The sequence below is a fragment of the Apodemus sylvaticus genome, chromosome 9, assembly GCF_947179515.1.
Source record: "Apodemus sylvaticus chromosome 9, mApoSyl1.1, whole genome shotgun sequence".
Classification (NCBI taxonomy): Eukaryota; Metazoa; Chordata; class Mammalia; order Rodentia; family Muridae; genus Apodemus; species Apodemus sylvaticus.
Window position 1 is genome coordinate 33,026,763 of NC_067480.1, and position 20,495 is coordinate 33,047,257.

At 35.8% G+C, this 20,495-nt stretch overlaps 1 protein-coding gene across 2 annotated transcripts in view; it reads left to right on the forward strand.

The window, feature by feature from the left end:
• Cul3 (cullin 3) overlaps positions 1-20,495 on the forward strand; it is a 61,767-nt gene that overhangs the window by 25,673 nt on the left and 15,599 nt on the right. For both annotated transcript variants that reach the window (XM_052192335.1, XM_052192336.1), the window contains 4 exons: positions 3,772-3,885; positions 16,404-16,564; positions 17,825-17,939; positions 19,189-19,417. In XM_052192335.1, the coding sequence (XP_052048295.1) occupies positions 3,772-3,885; positions 16,404-16,564; positions 17,825-17,939; positions 19,189-19,417 (619 nt within the window). The remainder of the gene's footprint in view (positions 1-3,771; positions 3,886-16,403; positions 16,565-17,824; positions 17,940-19,188; positions 19,418-20,495) is intronic.

Below are 20,495 nucleotides of genomic sequence, written 5' to 3' on the forward strand. Positions count from 1 at the left end.
TGAATTTTATCTTATTTTTGCTTTGAATTGTGTTTGAATAAATATTTTACTTATTAAGGGTAGAAAAATTCTATAGGAAATTGTTAAAAGAATTTTCTTACAGTATAGTCTGGAATAAATATGAATAGAATAACAGCTGTGTCTAAGATACTTCATTTTTGATAGGTGTTGTGTATGTGCACATCTGTTTAAAAAATAATCATGGGGCAGGGGAGAAAGGTCAGGAACACTTGCTGCGCCTGCACAAAACTTGGGTTTGTATAACCAATAAACTAGGTCTTTAATCAATAAAACAATCATAAAACAGCTTTTAGTCAGATATTTTCTACCTGGTTAAAGCTCTCTGTAACTGACTGTTAGTCTCCTTCTTTGAAAAATGATGCAAATAGCATAATCATTTGTAGTGCCTGTGCTGGTTGATGTCTTTTTAATTTTGCCCAGAGGCTGGTTGTCTGTTACTTTAATAAAACACCATGACTGAAGCAATATGTAAAGGGAAGAGTTTTGGGCTTACAGTTCCAGGGTTGATTTAGGATTGACAATGATGGGGCAGCATGACAACATGCATACAGCAGTCACCAAGGCTGGAGTGCCTGGGAGCTCTCATACCCCAACCACGAAGCTTTGGAAGAGCTCACTAGAAACAGCACAGGGCTTTTGAATCCTCAAGTGGGTTCCAGCAGCATAATCCCTCCAGCAGGGACACACTTCCTGATCTTATAGGCATCAACAAATGACTTAAGTATTCTTAATGTCCAAGAATTATGGAGGACATCTCAATCAAACCACTACACTGATATAAATTATAAACAGGATCTTACATGAAATATTTGTTTCATGTAATATTTTCAAGTGTATAAATCAGGAAATTTCTTAATACAAACTTATTAGATTGGTCAGTTTTTCATTCATTGAACAAATGTGTCAGGTACATAATTTCCTGATTTGAAATTTATACCCAGTTAGATGGTGACTCATGCCTTTAACCCTAACACTCAGGAGGCAGAAGCAGTTTGGATCTCTGAATTTGAGGTCAGGCTGGTCTGCAAAGCTAGTTCCAAGAAAGCCAGGGCTATACAAAGAAATTCTGTCTCTCCCCCAACCCACCCCCCAACAGGGTTTCTCTGTGGAGTCCTGGCTGTTCTGGAACTCACTCTGTAGACCAGGCTGGCCTCGAATTCAGAAATCCGCCTGCCTCTGCTTTCCAAGTGCTGGGATTACAGGCGTGCACCACCACACCTGGCAGAAATTCTGTTTCAGATAAACAAAAATAAGAGAAAGAAAAGTAAGAAGGAAATATGTTTCCAATAGAGTTTATATTAAACTTGATGTAGTTGGCTAGATGTTTTGGTATTTTGGAATATATGACTTTCATGTGTCTAAGGTACGGGTCTTGCTATGTAATCCAAAGCTATCTTTGAAACTGAGGATCATCTGTCTCCTCCCAGTGCTTGGGTCCTTAGAGGTCTTCACATGCAGTATAAGAAGCTTGATGAGGACTGTTTTAAGATGCTGCTCTTATGTGTACATGTGTGTGTTCACTACTTTACATCTTACAATCTCTATCTAGATTTAATACTCAGGTTATATATATTTATGTATTAATACATAATCTTACCAATTTGTCCTTGTTATCTGAAAGTATTTCATTATCATAGTCCTAATCTAGGTGCTCAATTTTAAAGAAAAACTAAAATAGGCCAGTTTCTGGGTTTATGATATAGGCTAGTAGTTTTCATACTATACATTAGGTAGGTTATATGTATGATCCCATTATTAAAATCTAATAGCTACCTTTCTCCAGCATATAAGGAAAAAAATGAGATAGCACTTACTGTTAAGTCTGAACTAAGTTCAATCCCCAGGACTTACTGGGATATAGACCTCCACATGGACAAAGTATCACCCACACTCCCATAAACACATCTATGTTTGAGCAAATGCCCACTAAATAAATAAATAAGTAAACAAACAAATAAATAAATGTTGGCATCTTTCTTCGAAAGTTAAAAAATAAATTAGACATAATTTTCCTGGTTTTAACTTTGTAATATGTTGAGGGCATTCAGTATGTTTAATCTTTGCTTCTACCCACTTAATAATTGATCTACTGTGGAATGGCATTTTATTTATATGTACTTACAACTCAGATTCATATATACAGATATCTGAATTCACTAATTCATGTGTTTCAAAAATGGACCATGGTTTGAGATTCTCCCTAATCCGACATAAGTTTATATCATAAGTTTTCTGTTACAAACCTGTTTAGGCTAGAGTTAGAGTTTTGTTGGCCCATGGAAGATGTTGGAATTAAATGTTTGTGGAGGTTGGCAGTATAGTACTCATTTCTTGTCCTCTTTGGTTGCTTCCTCATTCCCATAGCAGCCAAATTCTGTAGTTGGTTGGCTCCCTTATTGTGAAATCTGCGTGCACATACCATCCAGCACAGCTTCCTTTATACATATAGCAAATATAGTGCAGATGTCCCAAAAGGCTTTTATGCTGTGTTGTTTGTGGAATGACAAGGATAAGAGGTGTGTACACATTTTTAATTGAACAGAGGCATTTTCTCCCATATATTTTTGATTCATTGTTACTTGAATCTGTGGGTGTGAGACATATAGATATGAAGGTTCAACTGTAATTTCAAAAAAATTATGCATACAAACATATGATTCAACTATATTACTTAATTCTAAAATTATAAACATAGAAGAAAACTGCCTTCTGCGCCAATAATCTTTTCATTTATCTGATAGCATAACAGGAAACTTTAACTAGAGAAAGTGGTAGCAAGCTTGTAGATTAGGAAAGGGAAAATTAAGTGGTATTTTGTTATGATTGGACTAAGAAGAAATTTCAGGTATGAGGGAACATGAAAATCTTAGCTTGATAAAGTGATGGTTGATAAGATCTTCTATATACCAAGCATTGTATTAGTTGTAGAGGAAGAACTCTAAAAAGAGGTGGCAGAATGCCACCTCAGAGGCCTTTAGATTTTAGTGGGAGAAGCAATGAATAAATATGTAATGTAGACAGGCAGCAATGAGTAGTCTGAAAGGTGAACAAGAGGATAAAAAGTTAGAATGTATATAGAAAGAGTATATGTAGAAAGAAATGGTATCTGGAGACAGATTATATTGAAATAGTATAGGTGGGAAAGGGGGGGGGGTGAAAGAATAAAGTAAGGCTGTGTGATTCACAGTGACAGTGGCCAAGCATGGTTGGTGCTAGTTTACATTTTTTGAGCTTGCAGAGTTAGGTACCTTAGTATGTTGTTCTCATTTCAATCCTTCAAAAGGATACTATTTTAAAAACCAAGGTCCATAGGCGGAAGAACTTTTCTAGAGTCACGGAGTTCATCAGTGTGCTGGCATTGGCTGCCCTCAGGCAGCTTGACTCCATATCACTGATCTTGAGCTTCCTACCTGGGGGAGAGTACTAGGAAATTTAATGAGCATTGTAGTCTGGGGCTAAAGAGGCCTTTTTATTGTAAGGATTTGGGATTTTATTTTATATTAAGCCACTTGGGTATTTTGAAATGCCTAGGAGGTTGCTTTTGATTCTAGAATTCAAGAAAGAGATCCGAATTAAATGAGCGCATTTGTTAGTCTGCTCTGTGTAGGTTATAGATTAATCTTCTGCCTAGCCCATAACAATTCTTTGATGTAAAGCTAAGGATTCTACTTGATTACTTTATTAAACAATATATGTATTTGTATGAGTGTTATGTCCATAAATAAACTAATGACCTGTTCTGTTAAATAGGTGCGAGAAGATGTACTAAATTCATTGAATAACAACTTTCTTCAAACACTAAATCAAGCTTGGAATGATCATCAAACAGCCATGGTGATGATTAGAGACATACTAATGTATATGGTAAGTAGGCTTTTCTTTAAAAAGTCCAACATTGAGAGACAAGGACTCTTGTCAGTTTTAGTTTGGTGCTGGCTAGATTTGTGTTGAAGGTAGTCTGGGGTTTTGTTTCTTTTTTTTTATGGGAATTTTATTTATATAGGAGTGTTTTGCCTGCATGCGTGCATATGTGCTGTAGTGCCCATAGAGGTCAGGAGACATTGAATCTATTCCCAGTAGCTGGAGTTCCAGATAGTAGTGAGCTACCATGTGGGCAGTAGGAACTAAAACTCAGATCCTCTGCACGAGCAGCAAGTACACTTTATATATACACTGAGCATCTTTCCAGGTTCTGGTATTTTAAAGTAAAAATACTTGCTTTGTAAAGACCACCCTTGACCTGTGTGATGCATGTTCAAAACACTGAAAAGGTGTTACTTGTTTTGTGGGGCTGGGTAGGTAAGACAGCTCAGTGGTAAAACAAGCAAGCAAGAGGGCCGGGGTTTGGATTCCCAGGACCCATGCCAATGCTCAGAGGGTGTGGCAGCTCATCTGTATTTCCAGCTTTGAAAGTGTCCCCAGAAAAACCTAACAAGCTAAATATCTGTATTGGCAAATTCTCGGTTTGGTTGAGAGACTTTGCCCCCAAAAGAATGTGGAGAGAGAATTGAACCTCCAGAGCATATGCATCTGCATTATTACCAGGATTAAGCATGCATATGAATAGGAGAGGAAAACAATGCTTTCTTAATATTTAGCACTGTGCTTCAAAATAAAAAGTATTAAAGAAATCCTTTCTTAATACTTCTTCCTGAGGTAAAGGTAGTTAAATGACAATGAGTTGAAAGCCAAATCTTCTAAGCTTATAAAACCTAACTATAAATGTTTTCAATGACAAATATGTCATATAATAGGAAGTTTCTCTTTATTTTCATAGCTGCTATCCATCTCTTTTGTAAATACTTGCAGTGTTTTACTGCAGTCAGTGTTGCATAAGTCTCATTGTGCTTTATTGGTGTTGCTGTTTTCATTTTGTGTCAGTCAAGAAAATGATCTTTAGAAAAATGACTTGTGAAAACCCACCCTCCCTACTTCCCTTCCTCCTTTCCTCCCTTTCTCCCTCATCCCAGGTTTCTTCTGGGAACAGCCTGGCTGTTCTGGAACTCACTCTGTAGACCAGGATAGCTCAAACTCACAGATCCACCTTACTGTGCCTTCCAAGGGTCCAGGTTAAAACTATGTACCCAGCCTGAGATTTTTATCCTCAATTTAAAAATACTTGTAAGCATACAGAATAAATCTAAATTATTTCAGCTTATTATGTCACTACAAAATTAGTAAGTCTTGTTATTAGACTTGGAAATTACAGTTGTAAACAGTGTGGGTACTGTGAATCAAACCCAGGTCCTCTGAAAAGCTCCAGTGCTCTTGACCACCAAGCTATCTTTCCAGCCCTTGTTGTCATTATTTATATTGGAGAATTGGACACAATGACTTTATTTTAACCCTTTAATTTACTCTCTTCAGTTTTATTTTTAGTTCTTCAGGTGCAATATGTCAAGAAAAGCTTGTCTGAGTTTACTTAATAGAATAAGACAATTTGGAAAGTATTTCCAATGAGAATAAGCACATAGAATTTTGTTTGTTTGTTCATTCTGCTGAATGAACTCAGGCAGGCCTTTAATTTTATGAGAGTATTTAGTGGTAAAAGGGAGAGGCAACCTTATTTTTCAGGGATGAAATAAGTTTGACCAAAGTAACCACTTTCTGAGCATTGCATTCGGTCAGGTTATGGGTTCAGCTTGTGATACTAATTTGAGGATAAATGAGATAGCATGTTAAAACAAATGTGTGAGGAAGCTGGCTACTCTTGTCTGCTTTGCAGTTTTAGTAGTAGTGAGCCTTTAAATTTAGTACCACCTGTCTAACACAAATAAGTATACAACTGCCAGCTTAATAAAATGGGAATTTTATTACCCAGTGTCTCAATTTATGTTTACCCAGTTCATAAAAATTTTTCATTTCTGTTTTCAAAAACAATGAAATCTCGAGGCTTGTGTACCAGCTCTAGTTCTTACATCACTATGTCAAATAGTAAGTTCATGCCACATGGTGCTCATTTCTAGAGTCCTTTTTTTATATACCTTTATCTGCATTTATTTTATGCTGAATTTATTCCTGTGTCATGAGTTTTTGTTTCTTCAGTTTCTTCTGGGATATCTTTTTCTTCTGTGCAACCTCCTCTTCTGGCTTTGGAAAATCTATTCCTTCTCAGTGAGGATCATGTCAATGAGGCATGTATGGGTTAATCCGGCCATCTTAGGTGCCTTGTTCACTTGGAGAAGTTATTGAACTAAACCTTTAAATTCAGATTACTCTCTGCAAAAATTCAGCACTCTTTTTGGCCACTGTCCCTGTGTCCAGCCCCGCTGTTTGGCGTGGGCGCACCAACTGACTCCATTATGCCCCCGGAATGGCACACATTGCTTCTTTAAGGTTACTTCCTTCAGATACTTGGTGGCTTTGCATACCCTTGATGGCTTGGGCAGTTTCCCGAGTGTTCTTAAAGTGAACACGAAGGTTTGAACCTCTTGATTTTGTGGGGTTATCTGGGTCAAGAGAGTAGCAACCATCTGCACAGGTCACCTCTGGCTGCTTACAGGAAGACTCCTCTCCTCTCCTTTCCTCTCCTTCCCTTTCCTTTCTTCTCCCCCTATCCCCCCACAACCTGTATTAATGCCAGAAGACATCTCCTGTCATGCGCTAGTTTTTTTAACCCGTGTTAGAGATCATAATCTGCTATCTGTTCTGTACCCTTAAGCATTTGGGAGTTTTGTTTTTATTGATCCCATAAATGTTATACATGTTCAAGCCTTGGGATAAAATTCAACTAGATTTTTCTGATGGGCCACCATCTTCTAGGGTTAGTTTTGTTTTGGGTGTTTTGCTTCTCAAGATAGGATTTCTCAGTGTAACCACCCTGGCTGTCCTAGACTCTGCTTTGTAAATAGGCTTGCCTCACACAGAGATCTGCCTGCTTCTGCCTTCTAAGCTCTAGCTAGGATTAAAGGCTGCACTACTACTGCCCAGCTCTCCCAGGGTTCTTATCTTTCTTTCATTTAAATGTCTGATTAACAAATGTTAGACTTGCTCTCTCTGTTTTTATATTCACTCTAAACAAATCCTGTTGAGCATCTACCTCAGTTTTTGTTTTTTTTTTTTTCATCTTACTGGGATCACCATGGAGAAGTTATACATTTGGATAGAGTGCACTGCTAAGCCTCCTCCTTTGTTACTTTTCTGCAGCATTTGACACAGCTGGGTGCACTTTTCTTTTAATAAATTGGTCCCTGGTTACTGTGTGCCTACAACCTTCGGTTTCCTTCTCAGATACTGCTCCTCTTCCACATCCTCTTCAGTAAATCAAGGTATCTTTGGACTTTTTGATTTTTCTTCTACTTACCATTATAGCTTTTTGTGGTTCTTTACACAATTCTCAAATTGTATATATAACTGTTTTCAGAGATTTGGCTGACACTATCTGTTTAGATGTTGGTGCCATTTATTGTCTGGATATTGTTTGGAAGCACCTCAAATTTGGCATTTCCAAGTGAGCTTGGGATTGTCATTCAAGTTATCTAAATCTTCCCTTGCTAGAATCTGATTGGCCAAGATCAGTCTTCCTTTTTTAAAAAAAATATTAATACACCTAGTCTTAAAAGTATATGTGTACACACACACACACACACACACACACACACTCTAGTCTTAAAGCACCTCTAGACATTTCTCTGTTCTGTTTTACATATTTGTCCCAGAGGAATTTTCATTGTTATTGTGGGTTTTTGTTTGTTTTGTTTTTTTCTTACCAAAAAAATCATAACACTTATATTTTCTGGGATTTTCATATCCTTAGTTTTGAAAGGATTTAAAAACTGTCCTTGTTCTGATTAAACATTTTGAAATTTCTTGTCAAAGCTGGGGTAGAATTAGTGGTGACTTATGTATGATCTTTGCACTTGGAAGGCAGAGTCAGGAGGATCAGGATATTAAAGTCATCTTCAGCCACAGAGTAAGTTAGTATCCTATCTCAAGAGAAATTACTAGTCTTACTAGTGTTTTGTCCTATAAGTTAAAAGTGTGCTCTCTGTACCCAGACCTGTTTTTTTGTTTGTTTGTTTGTTTGTTGGTTGGTTGGTTTTTTGGGTTTTTTTTTTTTAGCAACATTCACAGTATATCATCATTTACTGAGATTTAAAGCTATAATTAGTATGAAAATTACTTGAATAAAAGAATTTCAGTCATGTGACTTATGGTCTGAAAATCTGGTTCCTAAGTGGAGATTTTGGGCAGGCTGCTGGCTAACTAACTCAGTGTGGAAATTGCAGACAGAGCATTGATTCAATCTGGTAGTTCAGAGTGAGATGGTGAGGTTTCATGTCTTTACTTAAAGTACTATATAATTTTCAACTTTTGGATTGTTGATTTCCAAAATTTTCCATTTATATTTGGAGCCTGTAGCGGGAAATATTTAAAAAGGCACCATCCCACACTGCTGCTCCCCAGCAGTCTTGCCTCCTCCATGTCTAGCCTCAGGTTTCAGTCCTTTCAGCTCCTATTTGTCTGCCTGCCTCAGAGCAGAGCTGCTTGTGCCTTTCCAGCCACTGCCCCCTCATAAATCCCTTTAACCCAGTAAATCAAAGCTAGAAGCTTGTAATTATCAGTCAGTTTTATATATCAATAAATTCTCAATTCACATTGCTCATGCAATAGTTGCAGAGCCAATTGATAATGATACAAGCTGCCCACCTAGATTAGACAAGTCATCCTAATTCTTTCCTTTTATGAAACTCATAGCTGCCTGTGGCTATATAATGCCCCGTGGATAAGGTTCATCCTCTACTCCATCCATCTTCTCTGTCCTCCCCCTCCTCCTTTCTCCTTTCTTCTGTTCCTGTCTCTGAAACTCTTAGTTCCACCTTCCTATTTTTCCCTGTCCAAGCACAGGCATCTTACTGTATTAATATTTAAATTAATTGGGAAATTCTGCTACAGGAGCCTCTAAAAGCAAACCTTTAAGAATGAATCATTGTCCTAACTATTTATGACTTGTCTGCTGGACTGAATTGAGGATAGGGACAATGCCTATACAACTGCTTCGTGTCATAGCCCTTAGCCCAGCTCTTTATGCATGCTAGACACATGCAGGCAGTGTAGTGTAGGATATTTCTGAATTGACCACCTTTTCAAAATACTTACTCAATCTTACTCAGAAAGAATCATCCTCATATCCCATGGTCCAAAATATGTTTATCTTTATATCCTTTATTTTCCTGTCACAAACTTTTTAAATACATGTACTATTCTGTCTTTAAATAAAATATACCAGAAATGACGACATTTTAAAACTAAGAAAAATGTATATGTGTTGAAGTAAAGCAATTTTTGAAATATTAGTTTGTATTTTATATCTTTATTAATTCTTTGAGAATTTCATACAATGTATTTTGATCATATTCATTCTCCTTCCTCAACTCCTCCGGAATCCTCTCCAACCTCCCTACCGACCCAACTTCATTGTTCTGTGTGTACCAAGTCCAGTTTGTGCTGACCAACTACTGTGGGTATGGGTAGTTGGAGATACACCAGGTGTTGGTGCCTTTAAAGATGACTTGAATTTTCCTCTCTTAGCAGCATATGCCAGAAGCTCCTCAGTTATGGATGGGGCTTCATGTCTACATCCCCTCCTCTTGTCTGGGATTTTATGGGATTTAGCTTATTTGGGTCTTGTTCATACTATCACATTTGATACACATCTTTGTTGTATCTGGAAAAGTTTCCTTGAAGTAATCCACTACCCCTGGCCCTTAAAGTCCTTCTTACCCCCACTTTCACATAGATCTATCTTTCAGGCTTTTGGGGGAGATGTGAGATTTTCATTACCTGTTTGGCTGTTGAAGGCATTAGAGTCTGTAATTGCTTTATTTAAATTTACTTTTTCATTTTTGCTGTTTTTATTTATTTATTTAGTTAGTTAGTTAGTTAGTTAGTTAGTTAGTTAGTTTGCCTGAATGTATGTATGTGTATCTGCTTGCTGCCTTTGGTCAGAAAGAGGGACATCAGGTTACCTGTAACCAGAACTAACATTTGGTTGTGATACAACATCTTTGGATGCTGGCACTCAAATTCTGGTCTTCTGTCATGACACTTAAGTAACTGAGCTTTCTCTCCAGTAATTAGGTTTATTGTTTCCTTATGTGTAGCTTTTTTAAGGGAGTTTGGGGGAAGTTCATTTTCAGTTTAGGTTATCCAGAAAACTGGTGATTGGGGAAAGATGTGTAATTTTTTTTGAAACAGAATCTCATGTAATCCTGGTTGGCCTCAAACTCACTATGTAATAGAAGATGACCATGACTCTCCTTGCCTTCACCTCCTGGGTTCTGGAATTGCCTAAGTTTGTGATAGTGAGAAGGAAACCTTTTCATGCATGATAGGCAGATACTCTACCAACTGAACTACATTGAGTGTTTTATAGAATAATGTATTTAATAGTTTGTCATTTTGCCTGTTTTTTTTTTCTGTATATTGTAGAAATAAAAGAATTTTTATAACTGTTCTAGAGGCTGCCTTTAGCAACCCCACTTAACATTAAAGGAATCAATCTTGGGGGAGAGGTAGAGGTACATACCACCAATGCGTGACTAGAGCATGAGTTGTTTGTTGCTATTTCCGAGACAGTGTTTCTTCTCTGTAGCCCAGTGTCTTGTCTCACTCTGTAGACCAGGCTGGCCTCAGAAATCCGCCTGCCTCTGCCTCCCAAGTGCTGGGATTAAAGGCATGCGCCACCACTGCCCAGCTTAGAGCATGGATGTTTTTCCCCTTACTAACAATATGCCATCCCTATATATTGTGATTAACATGACCTCTCAAAGGTATATCAAAGCATAGGTGAGAAAGACAAAACACATAAGGGATCAGGGAGTAGATGAATTAATTGGAAGGTAAAATTACACTAATGTGCTCAGAAACAATGGCCAGTAATCCCAACCGGTATATTATGTGTTGAAATTTCCCAGATGATTTTGTCTTATCCTCCAAGGAACAGAAGGGTTTTGGCTCAAATGAATCACAGTAATCTTCCTTTACACATTACTCTAACCTCACTAGAGTATTCAGAACTGCCTTTTGTATATCTTTTAATTTCTTTTTTTCTTTTTTTTTTTTTTAACCAATTTTGATCATTCTTACTCCCACATCCATTCCACCTAACTTCATGTTCTCTTGTTGATCTCCTGCTCTCTCTCACTTAAAAATAAAGTCAAAATAAGACAAATATGAAAACCTGTGCTTATAAAATCCTGGAGTATTTTATGGTGGATATGGGGCCCGTCCTGGAGTGTGGTCCATTGGAGAAGACCGAGTCTCCCTTTCCCAGCAGGTACCAGTTACAAATAGTTCTGTCTGAGGTTGGAGCTTTATGTCCACTGCCCTTCTCAGTTCAGGGCTGGGATTCTGTCTGGTTCGGACCTGTGTGCAAGACTTGTGCTTAGAGCACAACTTTCCTGATAATGTACATGGAATAAAGCACTTTGGAGTGAAGTGCTGTCAGTGTATGTGGGAAGTTTGAGGCAGTGAGAAAATGCTTCTGATGATTAAGAGTCTTAGCTTTAGTTCCTGCTTTGTCGTTACTTCACTTATTTAATGCTCTGGGTGATCCTGTTTTTCCATATCTGTAGAACAGACTTATTGTATAAGAGCTTTGGTGCTTTCTGTGAGTCAGAGAAATCACTGCATGGTTAGAATTTCTAGATCCTGTCTAGAAATGGGCATATGTGTGTTCCCGTATGTTATAAGATTTGCTTTTATTTGTATGACAGGGAGCATGAAGCTGTCTGTAGAATCTTTTAACGGTATGTTGGTTAGATCATTAAAATTTCCGGGTTCTTTCAGCTCTAAAGCTTTGAACTATTTTAGTACTGGAAGGCAACAGCAAGACCTCTCAAAGGTATATCAAAGCATAGGTGCGAAAGATAAAACAAAACACATAAGGTTCAGGGAATAAATGAATTAATTGGAAGGTAAAATCACACTAATGTGCTGCACATATTCATATGTGGGGAGTGGTGAGAAGGAAGAAAACAGGGAGTGTTGGTGTTGATATTAAGTGAATCACAGTTAAGGGACTGACTCTTCAAGTAAATGATAGCGGCCTGGCATAACAACACATCTCAGTGATAAGTAGATAAGTAATCTAGTTAATGATAGCTAACAACATTTTCATAGTCCATGGTGTGGGCCAGGCACTATTTTAAGCACTTTATCATTTAGTCTTCACAATATATGTTTTAAGTAGTTATTGTATTAAAAGTAGTTAAACAATAAAAATAAGATATGTGACAGTAAATATCTCTTATTACATAGCTCATCCATTACTTTATATGCCCAGCTCACAAGTTGAATATTAAATTGTTTCCATTTTATGGATAACAAATTTAAGGTATAGGAATTCAGAATTGGGGTTAGATTTAGCAAGATCTATATAGCTAGAGTAGTGAAATCATTCCATGCCTGTGGTCTTCAACACTTTGCTGTTCACCTTGCAGTATTAGAAACTCTAAAACCTGGCACCCTGGCAGTTATGCCATCATAAGCCTATGGAAATACAAAATTGTTTTGTTTTCATTGCTTTTGTTTTTTGTTTTTGTCAACTTGACACATCCCAGAATCAACTAGGAAGAGTCTCAGTGAGGGTTCTTGAGCCTACCTGCGAACATGGAGGGTTGTCTTAATTGATAATGGGCAGATCCAGTCCACTGTGTGGCATACCACTTTTTTTTTTTAACTTGGGGATTGTGAATGAACTTTGTAAGGATAGAATTTCAAGCAAATGAACATGCATGTATTCATTTCTCTCAGTTTCAATTGTGGGTATGGTAGGATTAGCTGTTTGAAGTTCCTGCCTTGACCTCCTCACAATGATGGACTGTAACTTTGATTTGCAAGCTTAAATAAATAACTTTTCTACCTATGTTTTTTAGAAGAGTATTTTATCACAGCAGCAAAAACGCATGTAACATAAAAGTAAACAGTTGTTTTGGTCCTGTTTTTAATGTGCGTTATGTATCTCAGATTTTACTTGGAATAAAATTTATCAAGGTACATGAATTGTAGTATATTGCCTTTCTTTCTAGGCCTCCTTTTTTTTTAAATGCTGTTTTTTGACCTAGAACTGTAGGTGGAACATTGTATGGATGCTCATTTGTTCAAGTTTGATGACCACATGTCTCATGTTTTTCGTGTCCTTACTTCAATTTTTGACAGTTATTTTGCCATTTGCTGAGAAATGATCTTTTAAATAACTTAACTGAAAATTAACTTTGTATAGTAGTTGGCAGTTTTATTACAAAGCAAATATAAATTTAAGATTGTTTTGTTTTCTTCTTGAAATGTCTTTTTATAGAATTGCTAAAATTTTGCCGTGTGTGTGTGTGTGTGTGTGTGTGTGTGTGTGTGTGTGTGTGTGTTCTGACAGTTTTCTTTCCAGCTCCTTTTAGTCACTATTTGAGTAAGTTAAGAGGCTTGAACACTGGCTTCCTGGGTTGTGTCATTGTACCCTCCTTGATCTCTCACCTCCCACCTCCCACCTCCCACCTCCCACCCCAGTTATAATATTTAGACATTTGAGTCAGAGTTATTGTTTTGTGTAGAGGGAGGGTCGTGTTAATAGCTGTGGATTGACTGCTAAGATTGTGTGGAAAACTAGAAGCAATGGATAAAGGCAGCATGGTAGCTTTGGCAGTTCTTTCTATTGTTGTTTTGCATTTAATATTTACATCTGTTAATATTGCATTTGAGGTAGATGTTAACAAATAAGGAGACAGACATGACGGTCATAGTCACTAAGTGTCACATAGGACTGATTGAAAGAAATGTTTTATACTTCTTGAATCTTAAATGTTTTATACTTCTGTACATACCTGTGTACATATCTGCCTGCAAGTATGTCTGAGTCTGATAGAGATTATTTTCTTGTGTTATTTCTATATTATATAATAATATAGAGATTATTTCTCCTCATTATAAACTTTACAGTGGGGAACATTGGGGTTTAGCTTATCATAAACAATTCCTGAGCGAAAAATTACCAGATTTTTTTTTCTTTCAACAACTAGAATGTTATTCATTTTAAAACTTGATAGCTTTCATAAAGACCCCTGTACACCCACTGTACAATGGTTGAAACCATGACTACACTTAAGGCATCCAAATCAGTTTTTTCAGTAATACTCAGTTTATCAGATGGACAGTAAGTGTATAGCTTACTATTTTTATACCTTACCTGGTGACTTTTGTAAAAAATGAAATCAGAGTTGCATTAAAGAAATACTAAGTTCATTTTGTAAGCTATAACTTTTTTTGATTCTGTAGAAAAACTTGTTTTGTGCTTTGGCTTTTTACTGTTTTTTCTGTCTTCATTGTTTGTGTTAAACCCTTTTTAACCTATTTCATGGCTTGAAAGAAACTTTGTTTGAAAACATTTCCATTACTTTTTGATAAATGACCTTTCTTGTGATTAAGCCTATCCAGGCGGGTTCAAACATGTTCTGATAGACTAGCTATGAAGAGCTTAGTGTGGAGCATTTTGTTGTTGGGGTATGGGTGTATGCCACTACCCTCAGAACATTGTTGAAAATAAAGACTAGATAGGAATGGTAGAACTTAAAACTTTCCTCCTTTGCACACTGGTGCATGGAGCCATGTACCATGACTTGTTTCTCTGTATGTAGCATGACTTTTAATACCATTTCTTGAGTAATGAAACCATTATTCCATTACAGAGGCATTTCTTCATTACTTTGGCATAGAGGGTGTTTGTACCTCTAGACATGCTTTTGTTTCTGAGTTTGATCTTTTATATTCCTAGTAAACGGTTGCTTGGTTGTCTTGGTGCTTTTGAACCATCAGGAGGGAAAGGATAAACTTTGCTTTATAGCTAGAGTAGTGAGAATAAACTTGGCTAAAATGGTTGAAGTTCTAATATCCTTGGCCTTGTAGAAAGAACCAAGTACCTCCTTAACTGTAAAGATAATAGGTACCCCTGGGCCTTAATTAGATATTAGAGGGAGGAATTTGATATGGATATAACCTGGTTAAGGTTATTTATATACCTAGATTGTATCTCTTTTAGTATTTTTAAACAAGTAGTGCTTTTCTTAAAAATTGTTACCTAGTTTATAGCTGTTCTTAGCAAGGACAGAAAAGTTATAAGATATTGTATTTCAGATGTGTTTACAAGTTGGTTTATGAAGTGAACCATTGTAAAGTCAGTAGCAGGACCTGACTCCCTACCCGGTTCTGTGAAAGGGCAGGTACAAGATGGTCCTCATTTTTGATTCCCCCTTTTGTGCCATGGACTGCCTCCCAAGCTTAGGAAGATTCCTGTTCGTTCTACATGCTTGGCAAGAAATACCTACTATGAGAGAAATACAAATAAATTTAAAATGTAGTCTATCTCTATGTTGATGAGATGCATACTCCTTTATTAAGCTTTCAGATATTCTTCAGAATATTTTATGTTTAAAAATGTAGGAATTTGCAGTTTTAAAGGGCATTCTTTGCAGTAGATAGTTACTAGTGTTGGACTTTAAGCATAACCTCATTTGGTATAATCCTGAGAATAGAGCATTTAAAATTAGTCCTTAATGCATTTGTCACATGTCTTTGGGGGTGATTTTTTTTTATTAGCCCTGCTTCCTTTTGAGAGTAGTAAAGGGTCTTTTTTTTTATTATTTTTAATATATTATTTTTATATGAGTACACTACCTATCTTCAGAGGGCATCAGAACTCAGGACCTCTGGAAGAGCAGTCAGTGCTCTTAACCACTGATTGTCTCTCTACCCCATAAAGGGTCTTTTTAAATTAACACAGAAATATTTGCAATTTAAATGATTAGAGCTACATTATTACTGTATTACATAAAATCAGTAATGAAGTTAACAGAAGGGGAGATTCCAACTGCAGTAAGTGTTCTTGTCTACCTCCAGGCCAAATTCCTTCTCAGAGCTAGTAAACAGTAAACAAAGCCCTTGGCATTGCCCCTCAGCAAATATTTCAGTGTATTCATCTTACTGTCTATTATATTGCTTGAAGATCTTGCTTAAAACATGCCTTTCATACATGCAGCCTTTGTCTGGCTTGATGGCAACTAGCCATACATGTCAAGCATTTGCTATAAAAGATTATTACTAATTTTATATAGCTATACTTGTTTCTTGGGTGTTCTTTATACTTTATATTTCTTTATAATATTGGTTTAATGTTCCATAGGCTTATCATGTAGCTGGCACAAGAGACTTTTTGCAGTCACTAGTATTTTTCCATTTTAGCTGTATAGTTGGCAAAAGTTCTTTTAAATTTGATTTAGTGATCATGATAAAATGTAATAACTTTAGATACTAGAAATACTGTAGATACTGTAGTTTGTGACGATTATTTTATACATGCAATAATTTTGCTTTACATTGTTTTGTTTTAACTGCAGGACCGTGTGTATGTACAACAGAATAATGTAGAAAATGTCTACAATTTGGGATTAATAATTTTTCGAGATCAAGTTGTACGGTATGGGTGTATTAGGGATCATCTTCGGCAAACTTTATTGGATATGATTGCCAGAGAGCGGAAAGGAGAAGTTGTAGACAGGTACAACATTTTTGGTTTTTCATGTTTATATCATAAAATCTGGTTGTCATAATTTCATTAAAATGATAAAAACAAGAATGTTCAGTACTTACTGAAATCTTTAAAGGCTTTCACTATTTTTTGTTTGTTTTGGTTACCTAGAATTTAAGGTTTTTTATCTTAAGAATCTTAAGCTTATTTATTTAATTATTTTAACAAATTAGTTTTCCAGTTTGTTTTTTCCTACTTTCATTTGTGTTTCTATGTCAGTTTAGTCTTTTTTTCTTCTTCTTCTTCTTCTTCTTCTTCTTCTTCTTCTTCTTCTTCTTCTTCTTCTTCTTCTTCTTCTTCTTCTTCTACTACTACTACTACTGCTACTGCTACTACTACTGCTACTATCATTTTTGGTTTTTTGAGACAGGGTTTCTCTGTATAGTCCTGGCTGTCCTGGAGCTTACTCTGTAGACCATGCTGGCCTGGAACTCAGAAATCTGCCTGCCTCTGCCTCCCAAGTGCAGGGATTAAAGGTGTGCACCACCACTGCCCAACTTGTTTTTAAAAAAATTTTTTGCCCTTATTTTTTATATTTTGTTGTCTTGGCACTACTGAGGACTTGGCTTATGCTAGGCAAGTGTCCAATGCAGATCTGTAGTCTGCCTCACTGTACCGTGGAAGCATGGTCTCAGTATGTTATGCAGACCAGTGGAGAACTTTTGAACGCACGTGTTCCCTCCCCTCAGTCATCTTCCAGCTAGCTTAAACTATAGGCATATACTATTGTGCCCTGGTAGGCTTTTGTCTAACTTTGACTCTCTCTCTCTCTCTCTCTCTCTCTCTCTCTCTCTCTCTCTCTCTCTCTTTTTTTTTTTTTTGGTAGAAAAAAAAAGTACTGAATGTGGCCTAAAATACCCCCTACTACTAAGCCCTACACTATCACTTTTCTTGACACGACAGTACCATTTCTGTGATGTTTCTACTGTAGAGGCTTGAGACCCTGTGACTTGGTTTCAGAGGAACAATGAACTAGTAAAGTTCTTACTGATTGAGTTTAGTGTCAGGATTGCCCAAAAGCCATGTATTTATTGAAAAACCTTGTATTGTCTTGGTATTAGGTGTAGGTTCTCATTACAATTATTTCATTTACATATCTTATAAATAAGTTACTTATGAAAAATTGTTCACTTGGATAAAAGCTAAGTGGTATAAAGATATTTCAACTTTTGCATATTTTACATGTCTTTAATATATTTGATTATCAAGTAATTAAACTTCTTTTGACAGAGGAGCAATAAGAAATGCTTGCCAGATGTTAATGATTTTAGGTCTTGAAGGAAGATCAGTCTATGAGGAAGATTTTGAGGCTCCTTTTTTGGAAATGTCTGCAGAATTTTTTCAGGTAATCTGTGACTGTATAGATAAATGCTCTTTAATGATGACCATAACATTATTTAATGTAGTTATTTTAATCTGAACATTTGACCTGTTTTGACTAGAACTCATTGTAGAGTTTTTCATGTTCTGACACACCAGTCAGGTGCTTACTAAAAATTGAAAATTATACGTTAAAAAAAAATGAGCTTCAATGTATCTTAAGAATTGTATTTATCTAATTACTGTAAATCTCACATATCATCAATAAAATCTCCCTGCAAGCTCTTTAGGTATCAGTTACTAATAAAATAAATATTAGCAATTAAAATATGGCATGTTTTCCTAAAGATTACTAATTAGATAGTAAAATCTGATAATCTGAAATGATTTTAAAAGCAAATTTATATAAAATTATTAACTTGGAAGTTCAGTAATTCCTTCACAAGAGCCACTAGATGTGTATTACAATAGAGCTTGATAATTTACCCCAAAAAAAGATGGAGTTTGCTGCTTTCTTCCAAATTGGTTTATAAACAGCCATTAGAGAGATATTTGTGACTGCACAGGAGAGATGGGATCATGATTTATGAATGTATAATCTAGAAACAGTGCTTATTTTTAGCTGGTTTTAGTGCTAGTTTCTTTCATCTCCAAAATATGCTGTAGTTCCATGCATATTATAGGTATACTTAGAAACACACGGTGTTTGTTATGAATGGAGATGGTCTTTTTTATTTAGTGTGTTAAAGTCTGTCCTTAGGAACTTGATTTTAAAATGTAAACCTACTTTTGCTAGGCAGAGAATGTTACTTATTTTTTGTATATCATGTTTTATTATATAATTCTTAGGTATATTGATAATTCTGCTATCAGGTAGGTTAAAATCTATTGATGACATTAGTGACTCTAGAACTGGTAAGGACAAAACAGACAAGATTAATAGTAATGATAGTGTGTCAGCAAAGGTTATGACAGTGAATCTTTCTAGTTAAGTTAATAATAATAACGGAAGAAGTTCCTCTCCTGACTTAGGTCAGATGCTTGAATTTCTAGTATATTGGCAGATCTTTAAAACACTGTTTAAAGATAATGTATTAATTGAGTTTTTTGAAGATTAAAGATTAATTTAGACTAAAACAAATCTATGTAAGAAACTGCATGAAATATCTTTAACTGTTAAACTTTTTTGTTTGATTCATTGTAAATGGTATAGAAACCCTGTTAGAATAGAAACAAACACTTTTTATTAAGTTTTTAAAAAATCTTAATTGCAGATGGAAAGCCAGAAATTTTTAGCAGAAAACAGTGCTTCAGTATATATAAAAAAAGTGGAAGCTAGGATTAATGAGGAAATAGAGCGGGTCATGCACTGCCTTGACAAATCCACAGAGGAGCCTATTGTGAAGGTGGTGGAGAGGGAGCTCATCTCCAAGCACATGAAGACTATTGTAGAAATGGAAAATTCTGGGCTAGTACATATGCTGAAAAATGGAAAGACAGAAGGTAAGTGTTATCAATTAAAAATAATTTTCAAAAAGCTATGTTTTATAGTAATAACTTATCCTGGTTAGCACTGAGATGGGGTTAAAGCTTTTCATTGTACTATTCACAAAAATGTTATATATCTAGTGTATTCAGTTACCTTTTTTCCCTGCTTTTTATTACATTTGTTTGCAGAAGATTAAGTTCAGTGTTTAATTATAGGCCAGTGGTTCCTCATGCACTGCTATACTTTTTAAAATACAAATGAATTTGAATGTTCTAGTCTCAAAGATTTTCTTACAAGTTGGAGCATTCATGTGTGCTGTGTGTATACCCTTGTATTCCATATAAGCGTATTTAGAAAAATAGGTAAATATTTAGGTATATATTTAGATAGGTAAATAGTAGGAAAAAAAGTTAGCATTTTTTGAGCTAATACACTTAACTATAGTAGTCATTGTTAACTTTTTTTTTTACCATGTTTATGTTTAGAGGTTATGAAATGATTGATTGTTCTGGTAGAGATTCTTGGGTTTGGTGTTTTGCTTTGAAGCTTTCATTTTATATGACAGTGATGATGTTCTCTTTAATACCCATTTTTTTTCCCTGCTTCCTTGATGAAATCTTAGCAGTATTCTAGCTGTGTACTATTAGTAAAAGAAAACAGACTACCTATTTGAATAAGCTAGATAAGGTATATAAAAAGGGTTTTTGTGACAAAATATCAAGAGACAAGACACAGAAGGGCAGATGTTAGAGGAATATGGGCAAGAGTTAATCCTCTAAGTCTCTAATGGAATCCTTGATTTGTGTTTAATTAAATTATGTGGCAAGTTCTCAAAACTACTATTTTGAGACAAAGACTTCTAGTTTATGTCTATTAAAATATAGTACTCTTGTATATTTGTATAAGCTACATATTAACTTTTTTCAAAATTAGTTTTACTGCATTTATTTATTATATATGTGTATGTATGTACACACACACACACACATACGCTTGGAAGTCAAGAGAACAACCTGTGGAAGTCTATTCATCTGAGTTCTGGGAATTGAACTCACTTGGTTCATCAGGCTTAGTAGCAGGTGCTTTAACCCC